At 51.2% G+C, this 16,959-nt stretch overlaps 1 protein-coding gene across 2 annotated transcripts; it reads left to right on the top strand.

The window, feature by feature from the left end:
* Positions 1–660: 660 nt before the first annotated feature.
* Positions 661–7,644, top strand: TNFSF14 (TNF superfamily member 14). Of its 2 annotated transcripts, none has more exons than XM_055103175.2 (4): positions 661–838; positions 3,352–3,388; positions 3,647–3,688; positions 5,438–7,644. In XM_055103175.2, the coding sequence occupies exons 1-4, from the start codon at positions 728–730 to the stop codon at positions 5,860–5,862; spliced, it is 615 nt and encodes a 204-aa protein (XP_054959150.1). In that variant the 5' UTR covers positions 661–727; the 3' UTR covers positions 5,863–7,644. The 2 variants fall into 2 exon arrangements, with proteins under 2 accessions (XP_054959150.1, XP_003819398.1); XM_003819350.7 differs by having other exon boundaries at positions 661–946.
* The last annotated feature ends 9,315 nt before the right edge of the window (positions 7,645–16,959 follow it).

The raw sequence follows: 16,959 nt of genomic DNA, 5'->3' as shown, positions 1-16,959 counted from the left end.
TTGAGGTCAGGAGTTCGAGACCAGCCTGACCGACATAGTGAAACCCCATCTCTACTAAAAATACAAAAAGCAGCCAGGCGTGGTGGCGCGCGCCTGTAATCCCCGCTACTTGGGAGGCTGAGGCAGGAGAATTGCTTGAACCCAGGAGGTGGAGGTTGTAGTAAGCTGAGATCGCGCCACTGCACTCCAGCCTGGGCAACAGAGCGAGACTCCATCTCAAAAACAAAACAAATAAACAAACGAACAAAAAAACCCACAACGTATTATTTTCTTGTTTACGAGGTTTCTTGTCTCTCTGGCTCCACCAGAAGAGGAGCAGGGACCCTTCTTGCTGTTGTTCATTGCTGCATCCCCCACACCGAGAGCAGAGTCTGGCATGGGCAGAAAGTCCTCAGTCAATATTTGGTGGCCCCAAGCGAATGAAGCATCCAAGAAGGGAAAGCTGGGGGCTCCCCACTGCACTTGCCACCTGAGTCACATTTTCAGAAGCCTCTGGAAAGTGTGAGAGTCTGTATGAGTGAGAGTGAGACAGGGCCAAGACCGGGGGCGGCGGGGACCGGAAGAAGAGGAGGGTGAGTGGGGGAAGGGGTGGGGCTGAACCCCAGCTCTAAAGGCGGCCCACGGGTGCCTGTCCGCAGCGTGCACAGCCCAGGAGTGTTGAGCAATTTCGGTTTCCTCTGAGGTTGAAGGACCCAGGCGTGTCAGCCCTGCTCCAGACACCTTGGGCATGGAGGAGAGTGTCGTACGGCCCTCAGTGTTTGTGGTGGATGGACAGACCGACATCCCATTCACGAGGCTGGGACGAAGCCGCCGGAGACAGTCGTGCAGTGTGGCCCGGGTGGGTCTGGGTCTCTTGCTGTTGCTGATGGGGGCCGGGCTGGCCGTCCAAGGCTGGTTCCTCCTGCAGCTGCACTGGCGTCTAGGAGAGATGGTCACCCGCCTGCCTGTGAGTGGGACCGGGGGGCTGAGAGCAGGTGGAGGCGAGGGGGCTCCCCTGTGTCATTGTGGGTCACTGTGTGTCTGTGTGTGTGTGTGTGTGTGTGTGTGCAGGACAGGGCACAGGCTGAGAGCAGCTGGCTTGACTGGTTGCTGCTCCCAGCCTTGGGCAAGTGAATTCACCTCTCTGAACCTCAGTGTCTTCATCTACAAAATAAGGGCAGTCTCTTCATAGAGGACGAAGTATGCTATGGCGTGTGTAGTACCAGACGATGCCAGCTCCACCCGTCGGAACTGACACCCCAACACTGCCATGCACAGCCCTGTGCACACACACATGCATTTTCTCTGTACTTTTTTATTTTTGAGACGGAGTTTCACTCTCGTTGCCCAGGCTGGAGTGCAATGGCATGATCTCTGCTCACCACAATCTCTGCCTCCCGGGTTCAAGTGATTCTCCTGCCTCAGCCTCCCGAGTAGCTGGGATTACAGGCATGCGCCACCATGCCTGGCCAATTTTGTATTTTTAGTAGAGATGGGGCTTCTCTATGTTTGTCAGGCTGGTCTCAAACTCCCGACCTCAGGAGATCCACCCGCCTCAGCCTCCCAAAGTGCTGGGATTACAGGTGTGAGCCACTGCGCCTGGCCTTCTCTGTACTCTTATTACTGTTACTGCGATTGTCATTAATTCTCTGACCATTTCCATCTGTGGAAATTTCTCGGTCTGCTTCCAGCTGGCTGTGGATGTGTCCGCCTGTCTGTGTGCCTCACCTGGGGGTCTATGTGTGCCCAACACCATACCCCTGTGGGCTTGGCCCCTTTTGTGTCCTGGGTCTGGATCCAGTGGCCACACATTCGTGTCCACATACCCATGTGGATGTATGTGCGTGTACCCACATGTCCACACACCCGCCTAGCTGCAGCTGGTGTATTCACGTTGTCTGTCTTTGTCTCTGGGTCTCTGTGTCTGTAGACGCACATGGATCCATAAACCACAAACCACATGTCCACGCATCTGAGCCCACATGTGTCTTCTCAGTGTCATGATGATGTTGAGGTCTGTGCCCTGTGGCAGGTGCTATATCCCAAGGGTGGTGTCCATGTGTCCAGCCATCTCGCTGTCTGCATTTTTTTTTTTTTGAGACAAGGTTTCTCTCCCATCGCCCAGGCTGTAGTGTAGTGGTGCAGTCTTGGCTCACTACAACCCCACCTCCCAGGTTCAAGTGATTCCCCTGTCTCAGCCTCCTGAGCAGTAGCTGGGATCACAGGCATCCGCCACCGTGCCTGGCTAATTTGTGTATTTTTAGTAGAGATGGGGTTTCACCATATTGGCCAGACTTGTCTCGAACTCCTGACCTCAAGTGATCCACCTGCCTCAGCCTCCCAAAGTGCTGGGATTACAGGTGTGAGCCACCACGCCTGGCCTTGTCCATGTATTTTTAAATATTACTTATTTATTTAATTAGTTACATATTTATTTATCTTAGAGACTGGGTCTCACTCTGCTGCCCAGGCTAGAGTGGAGTGGCACGATCATAGCTCACTGCAGCCTTGAACTTCTGGGCTCAAGCAAGCCTCCTGTCCCAGCTTCATGAGTAGCTGGGACTACAGGCACGCACCACCATGCCCGGCAAATCTTAAAAATTTTTTGTAGAGATGAGGTCTTGCTGTGTTGCCTAGGCTGGTCTTAAACTCCTGGCCTCAAGCCGTCCTCCCACTTTGGCCTCCCAAAGTGCTGGGATTACAGGTGTAAGCCTCCGCACTGGGCAATGTTACTTATTTATTAAACCCTTTTATTTATTTATTTATTTATTTATTTATTTATTTATTGAGATAGAATCTCACTCTGTCACCCAGGCTAGAGTGCAGTGGCACAATCTGGGCCCACTGCAACCTTCCGGGTTCAAGCGATCCTCCTGCCTCAGCCTCCAGAGCAGCTGGAATTACAGGCACCCACCACCAGGCCCAGCTAATTTTTGTAGTTTTAGTAGATACAGGGTTTTACTGTGTTGGCCAGGCTGGTCTCGAACTCCTGACCTCAGGTAATCTGCCCACCTCGGCCTCCCGAAGTGCTGGGATTAGAGGTGTGAGCCAATGCACCCGACCTATTAAACCTTCCTCTAGTGCATACTATGTGCCAAGCACTGTAATAATGCCTTACATATATGAATTCATTAAATGCCAAGCAGACACGATTCGTAACTCCATTTACATAGAGGGAAACTGAGGCACCAAGTGGTTGTGAGGCCGCTGGACAGGGGGTGTGTGTCTGCAAGTGAGAGTATGTGGCCCTGTGTACGTGTCTGAGGGTGGTGTCGGTGGCTATGGTCCTCAGGTCTCATAGCCGTGTGTGAGCAATGCGAGGGCGTGGCCCCCGCTGCAGGTTCTTACCGCAGGCCCCTTCTGCATTTTCAGGACGGACATGCAGGCTCCTGGGAGCAGCTGATACAAGGTGAGTCAGGGTCCTGGTCCCAGGGAAGGAGGTGTGATGATTCCCATGCCACCCCCACCCCTCGGTCAATTGCCCAATATGATTTGCACAACTGGCCAAATCCTCACAGGTGCCCCTCCCCCAGGCCTGAGAAGCAGAAGTTTGGGTCACTCCGGAAGGGGTGGGGTTGATTCCAGGAGGTGTACACGGTGGCCCTTTAGGAGGCTGGCTTTTTACCTCCACTGTCTTCGTCTCTAACCTCTGACCCTCTTTCCCCAGAGCGAAGGTCTCACGAGGTCAACCCAGCAGCGCATCTCACAGGTGAGAGGGACCCTGGATCCTGGCAAGGGGCAGGGGTCAGGGCGTCTCGGGAAGACCAGATAAACGCCATACATATCAGTGTATTCATTCATTCATTGCTTATTTACTCACAGAGTTGCTCAGAACATAGGCTGCAAGTGCTATGTATTTCCAGTTTTTTTTATTTTATTATTTTTTATTTCTATTTATTTATTTATTTATTTATTTTTGAGACAGTCTCACTCTGTCGCCCAGGCTGGGGTGCAGTGGCATGATCTCGGCTCACTGCAGTCTTCGCCTCCCGGGTTCAAGCGATTCTTCTGCCTCAGCCTCCCAAGTACCTGGGATTACAGGCATGCACCACCACGCCCGGTTAATTTTGTTGTATTTTTAGTAGAGACGGGGTTTCGCCATGTTGGCCAGGCTGGTCTCAAACTCCCGATCTCAGGTGATCCTCCCGCCTCGGCCTCCCAAAGGGCTGGGATTACAGGCGTGAGCCACCGGGCCCGGCCTAGTTTTATTAATTTAATGAACTCTCATATAGTGCTTATGCTGTGTTATGTGCTGTGACACGCTTTCTACATATTAATTCATTACACTCCAAGCAGGTGCTATTAATATGTGCATTTTACAGAGAGGGAAACTGAGGCACACAGCGAGTACGAGGTGCCGCTTTGGTTTCTTGGTTTTGCAAACTTGCATGTTTGGACATTTTTTTTTTTTTTTTTTTTTGAGACAGGGTCTTACTCTGTCAACTAGGCTGGAGTGGCGCTATCATGGCTCACTGCACCCTCAACTTGCCAGGTGCAAGTGATCCTCCCACCTCAGCTTCCCCAGCAGCTGGGACTACAGGTGCCTGCCACCATGCCCAGCTAATTTTTTTGTTTTTTGTAGAGACAGGGTCTCCCTATGTTACTTCATCTGGAACTCCTGGACTTAAACTCCTGGGCTCAGGGGATCTTCCTGCCTCAGCCTCCCAAAGTGCTGGGATTATAGGGGTGAGACACCACACCCAGCCAAGTTTTGACACTTTTGGCAAATCACTTAATGGTTCCATGCCTCAGTTTCCCCACCTGCAAAAGAGGGATGCAAAGAGTTGAGATATAGACTAAGCAAGTTAATTTGCTTCCCTGTGCCTCAGTTTCCCTCATCTGCAAAGCAGGGATAAAGCAAATTAATACATACAAACAGGCTAGGCAGGGTGGTGGCTCATGACTGTAATCCCAGCACTTGGGAGCCTGAAGGATCGGTTGAGCACAGGAATTCGAGACCAGCCTGGGCCACATTGTGAGACCCCCACCTCTACAAACACACACACACACACACACACGCACACATGCACACACACACACACAAACAGCCTAGTGGTGACTGGCCTGGAGTCACACAGCAGGAGTAAGACATGCAAGGCTGGGCGTGGTGGCTCACACCTGTAATCCCAGCACTCTGGGAGGCCGAGGCGGGTGGATCACCTGAAGTCAGGAGTTCAAGACCAGCCTCAGCAACATGGCAAAACCCCGTCTCTACTAAAACTACAAAAAGTAACTGGGTGCGGTGGCGGGCACCTGTAGTCCCAGCTACTCAGGAGACTGAAGCAGGACAATCGCTTGAACCTGGGAGGCGGAGGCTGCAGTGAGCCGAGATCACGCCACTGCACTCCAGCCTGGGCCACAGAGCGAGACTCTGTGTCAAACAAACAAACAAACAAACAAGCAACAGAGGAAGACATGTGCTGACCGGCAGCCCCCTTTGTCTCTCTCTTCCCAACAGGGGCCAACTCCAGCTTGACGGGCAGCGGGGGGCCGCTGCTATGGGAGACTCAGCTGGGCCTGGCCTTCCTGAGGGGCCTCAGCTACCACGATGGGGCCCTTGTGGCCACCAAAGCTGGCTACTACTACATCTACTCCAAGGTGCAGCTGGGCGGTGTGGGCTGCCCGCTGGGCCTGGCCAGCACCATCACTCACGGCCTCTACAAGCGCACACCCCGCTACCCCGAGGAGCTGGAGCTGTTGGTCAGTCAGCAGTCACCCTGCGGACGGGCCACCAGCAGCTCCCGCGTCTGGTGGGACAGCAGCTTCCTGGGTGGTGTGGTGCACCTGGAGGCTGGGGAGGAGGTGGTCGTCCGTGTGCTGGATGAACGCCTGGTTCGACTGCGTGACGGTACCCGGTCTTACTTTGGGGCTTTCATGGTGTGAAGGAAGGAGCGTGGTGCATTGGACATGGGTCTGACACGTGGAGAACTCAGAGGGTGCCTCAGGGGAAAGAAAACTCACGAAGCAGAGGCTGGGCACGGTGGCTCTCGCCTGTAATCCCAGCACTTTGGGAGGACAAGGCAGGCGGATCACCTGAGGTCAGGACTTCAAGACCAGCCTGGCTAACATGGCAAAACCCCATCTCTACTAAAAATACAAAAATTAGCCGGACGTGGTGGTGCCTGCCTGTAATCCCAGCTACTCAGGAGGCTGAGGCAGGAGAATTTTGCTTAAACCCGGGAGGCAGAGGTTGCAGTGAGCCGAGATCACACCACTGCACTCCAACCTGGGAAACGGAGTGAGACTTTGCCTCAAAAAAAAGAAAGGAAGAAAAAGGAAAACTCAGGAAACAGATCTTGGGGGACACTCCAGGGAACCCAAAACTCAAAGGCAGAGAGCTCAGTGGGCACCACCAAGGACCAAGAACTCAGGCATCTCGAGGGGCTGAAGCCCCAGCAGGCACCTTCAGAAGACCCACGTAGACTGCAGACCCTGCCACGGACAATACTAAGGACAAAAACCCAGAGACTTGGGGTCTGTGGGCCCCCAAACATTGGGTAAAGTTGATTTGCCTGATATTCAGGAAGAAGGGGTGAGGGGTGGGTATTTATGCTTTTGATTCAGAAGAAGTGGGACTTGGGATTCCAGGGACTTGGCTGGGGGTGGGAAACTTCATCCACTTCCCTACTCTCATCATGAGTACGGACAGGGTGGGCGGGAGACTGATCATCGGGACTCATCATGAAGAGCCCAGCCCCACCCCACCTACAGTCAGAGTCACATACTCAGATCCCACCCACAGACTGGTGGCCACACCTCAGCCTGGTCACAAAGAGTTACACTCAGATACATGAGCACGGCAGTGTGCTCATAACTGTTTAACAACCAGCTGTCCTGGGAGGGGGACAGCTTTGTAATGTTTGCCAATTTCCATGGTGTAAATGCTACCACCATGGCTGATTTCATCACTGCCAAGCATAGACATCCCTAATAGGACACCACGGATCTGTCCCCGGCATCCAGCCCAGGGCCTGGCACAAAGCATGCTCTAGGGAAATGCTTGCTGATTGAAAGGAAGGAAGAAAGAATGACTATACAGTCACACCTATGGCATCCCACAAAATCTGTCACATGGCTGCATAATCTCAGCCACTCTTTCACAACTATAGACTCATACACGCAAAGTGCCAGATTCATGCACAACCACACAATCACATGGAAGTCACAGAAGGCATCACAGACAGTCACAGCACTGTGTGTATGTTATAACACAAGCACACAAAACTCAGACAGCATCCCAGCTACACAGCCACTCCCAGAGGTGTCACCGTCACACTTGGTAATTAATACTCATTACATTAGATACAGACAGACCAAGTTATAGTCAGATCTGGTTACACACATACACACACACAATATCACAATGACAAATACATAACATCACACACACACAACATCTCAATGACACACACATCACACACACAACATCACGATGACAAACACACATTACACACACATCAAAATGACAAACACACAACATTACACACATATACACACAGCCTGAGGGCCCTCCCCAGCCCAGACTAACACATCTCGGGGTGAGGACCAGACCTTGTTCATAACCCTGGGCCTCTTAACCACTGATCTTTGAAATAAATGGCAAATACTTGTACCTGGATCTGTCTAGTTCTTAGGGGAACAAACTGAAGAAGGGTGGAGAGGAATTGTCAGGCCTAAAGAGCCCCACAGGGAAAGGGAGGAGTCGGATGGGGGGCAACCATCAGCAACAAGTGGTGGCTCCTAGAGGCAGAGGGATGGAGGTAATGACCCATGGAGGTCATTCTACAGATGAGGAACCTGGACCCAGTTGGCTCAAGTCCATGCAGGAAATGTGGGGGAAACCAGAGACCTCACGTCTGGATCTGGCTTCCTCTCCAATCCCCAATTCCTGAGGAAGTAGAGGCTACATCCCGCAAGACGCCCTTATTAGACACATCCAGGACAGAGTGACAATCCGCCAAGCCGGCTGGAAGCATAAAACACAGGGAGCTGGTGGGTTGGGTGCCGCCAAGCCGGCTGGAAGCATAAAACACAGGGAGCTGGTGGGTTGGGTGGGGGCAGATAATGATATGCATACAAATTAGAGGGTCTATGCAAATGAGCATTGCTGCAGTGTGGCTGGAGGGAATCCTTAGTTCCTAGGATTCTAGGATAAGGGTTTCGACCCCAGAGGTGAATGTATTGTTATTATTGTTTTGTTGTTGTGAATGACCAGTCAAAATTTGTGGGTTATTGTTGTTATTGCCAATAGTATTCTTGTCATTGTTGCACAGTACAGAGATGAAGGAAACAGATTTTGCAATCAGATGATCCTGGGTTCTGAGTCCACTCTGCCACTCACCAGCTATATGACCTCCAGCAATTTCCATCACCTCTCAATGCTTCAGTTTCCCCATCGGCAAAATGGTTGTGAGGGGAGAGGAACAACAGTACAGATTCACCATCCCAAATTCAAAATGCTCCAAAATCTAGGCCGGGCATGGTGGCTCATACCTGTAATCCCAGCACTTTGGGAGGTCAAAGTGGATGGATAACCTGAGGTCAGGAGCTCCAGACCAGCCTGGCCAACATGGCGAAACCCCGTCTCTACTAAAAATACAAAAAATTACCTGGGTGTGGTGGGGGGTGCCTGTAACCCCAGCTACTCGGGAGGCTGAGGCAGGAACCCTGGAGGTTGAGGTTGCAGTGAGCTGAGATCACACCACTGCACTCCAGCCTGGGTGACAGAGCAAGACTCCCATCTCAAAAAACAAAAAAAACAAAAAAATATGCTCCAAAATCTGAAACTCTTTGAGCCCCAGTGTGATGCCACAAGTGGGAAATTCCACAACTCATCACATGTGACAGATTGCAGTGGAAATGCAGGCACACACCACGAAGTTTACTCCGCATCCTCAAAGGAAATCCCCGTCAGTAGCTATATATCATTTTCTCACATGCCAGATAGGTATCTCTCATCTTTTACTGTTAAGTACTTCTGTGTTGAATAGGTGGAGGAAAATGATTGCTGGTTAGTAGTATATAAATTCAGAGTCAGGAATGGTGGTGATGTCGGCTGGGTGTGGTGGCTCACGCCTGTAATTCCAATGTGATACCCTACCTTGTGTTTCACCTGATTGACTCTCCGTTAGCTGAGAGAGCCAGGCAGACTCTATTTTGGCTTCTTCGCTTGCAGTCCCTCACCCACCCCCCTTCCTCAAGGACTTAAGCTGACTCCCAGCACATCCAAGAATGGAATTACTGATAAGATACTGTGGCAAGCTATATCCACAGTTCCCAGGAATTCATCCGGTTGATAGCACCCAAAGCCCCCGCGTCTGTCACCTTGTGAAAGATTTAAAGCCCTTGCACCTGGAACTGTTTGTTTTCCTGTTACCATTTACCTTTTTCACTTTCCTGCCTGTTTTGCTTCTGTAAAATTGCTTCAGCTCGGCTCCCTCTTCCCCTTCTAAACCAAGGTATAAAAAGAAACCTAGCCCCTTCTTTGGGGTCGAGAAAATTTTGAGCGCTAGCCGTCTCTCAGTCGCCGGCTAATAAAGGACTCCTGAATTAGTCTAAGAGTGTGGCGTTTCTCTATAACTCGCTCGGTTACAACATTTGGAGGCCACAGCGAGATCCGCCACCGGGTGAAATCTGGACCCGTTCTGGGCTCCCCTGGACAGACGGCGAGCTTATAGGGGAGGTGCCACCTAAAGACGTTCCAGGGCCGTGTAGGCGACCGTCTTCCAGAGGGGAACGGATCGGCTGCCCGTGTGCTCAACCAAATTCAACTCCTGAGTCCTCAGTTTCTGGTCCCGGGAAGGTAAGTCAGATCTGACTCTGTTTCTCTGGGAGGGAGGTGGCCCTGATGAGGGCGTCCCTCTGGCTCTGTCCATATTCCAGGACGCTGGAGGACAGAGTCCTGGTTTCTGTCAGGCATCTCTGTAAGACTAGTCTCTTTCTTTCTCTCTCTCTCTATCTCTTCTCCTTCTCTCGTTGACGTCTCAAGGAGCCCTCTGTTTTAAAACGGGTATTAAAGAATTGTAATAAACTCTGTGTGAGTGAGTGAGTGAATGTGGAGGTCAAGGGCTTGCGCTTGAATTTTCAGTTTGTAGCTCCACGGCAAAAGCTACAGAGTTCGAGTGGGCCCTCACCTGTGATTCCGTGGTGACCTCATAAGGCTTAGGGCAGCATTGAGCATAGCTGGATCTGAACCGGGCGTTTATACCGGCCTGCCAATGCTAAGAGGAGCCTAAGTCCTCACAAGGGGAGTGGCCAGGCGGGCATCTGACTGATCCCATCACGGGACCCCTACCCCTTGTCTGTCTATAAAAATTGTCATAATTGTCTATATACTCCAGTGTCTATTGTCCTGTTTAGTGTCTATTGTCCTGTTTGGTGTCTGTCTAAATTTCATGGGTCAGGTCACCCATATTGCCCAAGACGACTGGGCAAGGACTTCTTCAAAGTCCTTTAGTGCAGATTTTCTATTACAGGGGGTCTCAGGCGTGTCTCTTCGGGTTGCCAGGCCCAGGGGCCACTCCTCTGCCAGTTTACAAACGAAACAGCCTCCTTCCCCCACAGCAGGGGCTCCCCAACCCACGGATGAGGAGTGGGAGGTGACGGTGCTGGACCCTCTCCCCCAGGGACCCCCGCTCCTGCGCCTTCAGGCGTCAAAGACCCTGACTTCCCCGAGTACCAGCGCGTCCGCACCCGGCTCAGAACGCAGGGGCCCGGACTGCTGCGGTGACCTTGGTCCCGGGCCGGGCTTCTGAGCTGGGCTTGCAGCGCCTGACCGGGCCTGGAGGCGGGGCGGGGGGACTGCGGAGTAGTCCTGGCGACCCAGCGCTGCCCAGCACGGCTCCTCCCAGCCTGAGAAGATCCGAGTGGCCCCTTTTCCTCCTCATCCCCATCCCTTACCCCGCACATCTACCTCTGTTCTTCCGATACTGCAGCCCCCTAGGCCGTGAATTTCTCTGTCCGTGCTGGGTTTTATATTTCTGCTTAAACCTTGTTAATTGCCTCCAGAATGGGAAACTCTTCTTCCCGGCCCTGTAGAGATTGGAGCCCTCTCCAACGTATGTTACAAAATTTCTCGGCGGGGCGCGGTGGCTCACGCCTGTCATCCCAGCACTTTGGGAGGCCGAGGCGGGTGGATCACGAGGTCAGGAGATCGAGACCATCCTGGCTAACACAGTGAAACCCCGTCTCTACTAAAAATACAAAAAAATTAGCCGGGCGTGGTGGCAGGTGCCTGTAGTCCCAGCTACTCGGGAGGCTGAGGCAGGAGAATGGTGTGAACCCAGGAGGCGGAGGTTGCAGTGAGCCAAGATCGCTCCACTGCACTCCAGCCTGGGTGACAGAGCGAGACTCCGTCTCAAAAAAAAAAAAAAAAAAATACCAGAAGGAAGGACTCACTCCTGCCTGGAAAGGACCTCATACTGTCATCCTCACCATGCCGACAGGTCTGAAAGTGGACAGCATTCCTGCTTGGGTTCATCACTCTCACATCAAAAAGGCCAACAAAGTCCAGCAAGACCCCAAGCAAGACCCCAGCAAAGACCCCAAGCCTGGGTCGGGCCCCTTAAAACTGCACCTAAGTCGAGTGAAGCCATTGGATTAATTCTTTTTATTTACCTCTTTTGTTTGTTTCCACCTGTCATGCCCTCTGCTCCTTCCTGCGCTTTTCTCCTTACTTCTTTCACGACAGGACGTGTGTTTGCAATCACCACCTGGAAGGCGGGGACCTCCAAGGAAGTCTCTTTTGCAGTCGATTTATGTGCTTTGTTCCCAGAGCCTGCCCTCACCCGTGAAGAGCAACGCAATCTGCCGGTCATGGGGACAGGGAACGTCGACCTTGCAGCAGGGTTTGGACAAATAGGAAGCCGGACTGCATGTGGAAACTCTAAAGGTGCAGAAAAAGGACTCCAGGGCGCTGACTTTTACCTCTGTCTTGGAAATCACCCTGACTGAAGTTGTCAAGATTCTTATCAGTTTTTCTGCCCTCACTGGTCCTGTGTAACCCTAGCCACTTACCCTGGAGGATCAACCCAGTCCTCAACCCTCTCCATAACTCGCACTTCCCATCCTAGACTGTGTACTATGAGAAATTGTAACCCTCTTCCTACAACTATCCGTAACCCTGGTACAGCTCAATGGTATTATGGCATGTCATGGGGATTAAGGCTTTATATCTCAGGATTTAATGTTGGAAGTATGTTCACCATCCAGAAAATAATCCTGGTCCCATAGAGCTCTCCTAAGCCAGTCGGACCTTTAACTGATGTAGGTAATCCTATGTTCCCAAAACACCCAGACAGGGTCGATTTAACTTTCCCACCGCCGTTCCTGGTTTCTAAACCTCAGCTGCAACGACAACACCTCCAACCCAGCCTGATGTCCATTCTGGACAGGGGACAGCACCTCCTTAATCTCACCCAGCCTCAACCAGCCCGAGATTGTTGGTTGTGCCTGAAGGCCAAACCCCCATATGATGTTGGATTAGGAGTAGAAGCTATGCTTAAAATGGGCTTTCTTTCGCCGGGCACAGTGGCTCATGCCTGTAATCCCAGCACTTTGGGAGGCCGAGTCGGGTGGATCACAAGGTCAGGAGATCGAGACCATCCTGGCTAACACAGTGAAACCCCATCTCTACCAAAAATACAAAAAATTAGCCGGGCGTGGTGATGGGCGCCTGTAGTCCCAGCTACTCAGGAGGCTGAGGCAGGAGAATGGCGTGAACACGGGAGGCGGAGCTTGCAGTGAGCCACGATTGTGCCACTGCACTCCAGCCTGGGCGACAGAGCGAGACTCTGCCTCAAACAAAACAAAACAAAATAAAATGGGCTCTCTTTCTTGTCATACACGCCCCCATGCCCTCATACTAGGAGACATGTCTGGGAATACTTCTTCTCTAATTAGCACTGGATATAACTTCTCTACTTCTCCCTTACAGGCTACCTGTAATCAGTCTCTACTTACTCCCTTAAGTGCCTCAGTCTCCTACCAGGCACCTAACAATACCTGGTTAGCCTGCACTTTAGGTCTCACTCGCTGCATCAATGGGACTGAACCAGGACCCCTCCTGTGCGTGTTGGTTCATGTGCTCCCCCAGGTCTACACATACAGTGGGCCAGAAGGACAGCTTCTCATCGCTCCCCCTGAATTACATTCCAGGTTTCGCCAAGCTGCCCCACTCCTTGTGCCCCTTCTGGCCGGCCTTAGCATAGCTGGATCAGCAGCCATTGGCACGGCTGCCCTGGTTCAAGGAGAGACCGGACTAATGTCCCTGTCTCAACAAGTAGATGCTGGCCGGGCGCAGTGGCTCATGCCCGTAATCCCAGCACTTTGGGAGGCCAAGGCAGGTGGATTACGAGGTCAGGAGATCAAGACCATCCTGGCTAACACGGTGAAACCCCGTTTCTACTAAAAATACAAAAAATGAGCCGGGCGTGGTGGCGGGCGCCTGTAGTCCCAGCTACTTGGGAGGCTGAGGCAGGAGAATGGCGTGAGCCTGGGAGGCGGAGCTTCAAGTGAGCTGAGATTGCGCCACTGCACTCCAGCCTGGGTGACAGAGCGAGACTCCGTCTCAGAAAAAAAAAAAAAAAACAAGTAGATGCTAATTTAAGCAATCTCCAATCAGCCATAAATATACTGCATACCCAGGTAGAGTCTCTAGCTGAAGTAGTTCTTCAAAACCGCCGAGGCTTAGATCTGCTATTTCTCTCCCAAGGAGGGCTATGCACAGCTCTAGGAGAGAGTCGTTGTTTCTATGCCAATCAGTCTGGAGTCATAAAAGATACTCTCCAAAAAGTTCGGGAAAATCTAGATAGATGCCAGCAAAAACGAGAAAATAACACCCCCTGGTACCAAAACATGTTTAATTGGAATCCATGGCTGACTACTCTCATTACTGGATTGGCAGGACCCTTTCTCCTCCTCTTGTTAGTCTTCAGGCCTTGTATATTAAATGGGTTCTTAACTTTATAAAGCAGCGCATAGCTTCTGTCAAACTTATGTATCTTAGGACCCAATATAACCCCCTTGTTATAACCGAGGAATCAATGATTCGATTCCCCAAAACACGAGTGGGGAATGTCATACCCTACCTTGTTTTTAACCTGATTGACCCTCCCTTAGCTGAGAGAGCCAGACAGACTCCATTTTGGCTCCTTTGCTTGCAGTCCCTTACCCACCCGCCTTCCTCAAGGACTTAAGCTGACTCCCAGCACATCCAAGAATGCAATTACTGGTAAGATACTGTGGCAAGCTATATCCACAGTTCCCAGGAATTCGTCCGGTTGATAGCACCCAAAGCCCCCGCGTCTATCACCTTGTGATAGATTTAAAGCCCCTGCACCTGGAACTGTTTGTTTTCCTTTTACCATTTATCTTTTTAATTTTCTTGCCTGTTTTGCTTCCGTAAAATTGCTTCAGCTCGGCTCCCTCTTCCCCTTCTAAACCAAGGTATAAAAAGAAACCTAGCCCCTTCTTCGGGGCTGAGAGAATTTTGAGCGCTAGCCATCTCTCAGTCGCCGGCTAATAAAGGACTCCTTAATTAGTCTAAGAGTGTGGCATTTGTCTATAACTTGCCCGGTTACAACACAGCACTTTGGAATTCCAGCCGAGGCGGGTGGATCACCTGAGGTCAGGAGCTCGAGACCAGCCTGGTCAACATGGTGAAACCTCATTTCTACTAAAATACAAAATTAGCTGGGCATGGTGGCACGTGCCTGTAATCCCAGCTACTTGGGAGGCTAAGGCAAGAGAATCGCTTGAATCCAGGAGGTGGAGGTTGTGGTGAGCTGAGATCATGCCATTGCACTCTAGCCTGGGCAACAGAGCACAACTCTGTCTCAAAAAAAAATAAAAATAAAAATAATAAATAAATAAAAGGAATGATGATGATGCCAAGCAACCACAGATTGTCCACATGGGTGGCTGAGACAGTGACCTTTGCTTTCAAATGGTTCAATGTACACCAACTTTGTGTCATGCACAAAATTATTACAACTATTTTATGAAATTATCTTCAGTCTATGTGTACAAGGTATGTATGAAACATAAATGAATTTCTTTCTTTTTTTTATTTTTTTGAGGCTGAGTCTCCCTCTGTCTCCCAGGCTGGAGTGCAATGTTGTGATCTCAGCTCACTGCAACCTGCAACCTCTGCCTCCCGGGTTCAAGTGATTTTCCTGCCTCAGCCTCCCGAGTAGCTGGGATTACAGGCGCCCACCACAACCAGCTAATTTTTTTTTTTCTTTTTGTATTTTTAGTAGAGACGGGTTTTCACCATGTTGGCCAGGCTGGTCTCGAACTCTCAACCTCAGGTGATCCACCCCCTCAGCCTCCCAGACTGCTGGGATTACAGGCTTGAGCCACCGTGCCCGGCCTATTCAAGGCCTAGGCGTCTTGTGTGAGTTATACATTTATATGCATCCTTTGGCTTCGGGCAGGAGCTGTTACTGTCTGCACATCTTAGACACAGAACTGTGGACCGAGAGAGGCAAGGATGCCCTTTATCTCTGCCAAGGGTACGCAGTGGATTCAGGGCAGTTTCCTGCCTTCCCTGCCCTTGCTGGGCTGGTGGGAGGTAGGAGAGCCCCCAGCGCCTGGCCCCAACCCCCGCTGGAGTTTCCTTCACTCTCATCACAGTCTTTCTGTTTCTGTGGCTTTGATGAGGAAACCAAGGTGTGGAGAGCATGTATTGATAAAAGTCACCAGCAGCTACCAACTTCCGCGTGGGGATGGAACCTCTTGCTAAGTTTAGCCTCCAAAAATCATTCTGGGAGGCGTCTCTCAACCTGGAGGAGCTGGAGAGAGAAGAAGAAGGAGACGTGGGTGAGGAGGAGGATGGAAAGAGATGGGGAAGGGCAGATGAAGAAAGAGGGGGAAGGAGGAGGAGGTGGCAGGAGGAGGAGGAGGAGGATGGAGAGGGAAGAAAGGGGAGAGCCATAGGAGGAGTGGAGGGGGGAAGGAGATGAAGGGGAAAGAGAGGAGAGAAAGGAAAGACAGGGAGGGGAGGAAAAGATGGGAGGAGAACAAGGAAAAACCCCACAAAGACAGAAGCTGGTGCAACAAGAGACCGTACACCCGTGCTTGACCTTCAATAAAGTATAGGGACAGAGACCTCCTATACCAGGCTGCTAACCTACTTTTCACTTCTGAGAAGTTTATCTACCTCATTTCCGCTTTCCGCCTCCTGCGCTCCAGCTTCTTTTCAGATTGCCTCCTTACCGCACCCACCAACCCACCACCACCATCAGCTCTTCCTCAGGACCTGAAGTCCACCGTCCTCACCCTACCCCCACCCACTGGGCAGGAAATCCTCCCCCCTCTTCATCTCTTGCCAAGACCAAGAGGTGGTAGAAGTAAAGAAGCAATGATGAGAAAACAAATTATTATTATTATTTTGAGACTCAGTCTCGCTCTGTCGTCCAGACTGGAGTGCAGTGGCGCGATCCTGCCTCACTGCAACCTCCGCCTCCCAGATTCAAGCAATTCCCCTGCCTCAGCCTCCTGAGTAGCTGGGATTACAGGCACACGCTACCATATCTGGCTAATTTTTTGTGTGTGAGTGTGTGTAGTTTTAGTAGAGATGGGGTTTCAACATGTTGACCAGGCTGGTCTTGAACTCCTGACCTCAGGTGATCCACCTGCCTCGGTCTCCCAAAGTGTTGGGATTACAGGCCACCATGCCTGGCCAAGAAAACAAATGATTAATCTCACAGTAGGACGCTATGTTCCTCCTGCTGAATGCCACAGCATTTGAACACTTGAGACGCATCGTTGCAGAGAATCAGGATGGTTCTTATCCTGGAGCCTAATGCCCAGAATGTGAGACAGGGGCAAGAGTCAATTGATGAAGGTTTCTGAAGGCAGCTTTAGCACACATCTGGGAAAATCACCAGCCACAGTTGCCTCTGTGGCTGTTTTTCCAAAGAAGTTTCAGGAGGTTTCATATTTATACATTATTCTTTTCTTTTCTTTTCTTTTTGAGAC

The sequence above is a fragment of the Pan paniscus genome, chromosome 20 (assembly GCF_029289425.2).
Source record: "Pan paniscus chromosome 20, NHGRI_mPanPan1-v2.0_pri, whole genome shotgun sequence".
Classification (NCBI taxonomy): Eukaryota; Metazoa; Chordata; class Mammalia; order Primates; family Hominidae; genus Pan; species Pan paniscus.
Note: the sequence above shows the minus strand (reverse complement) of the source record. Positions and strands in the feature narration are given on the sequence as shown.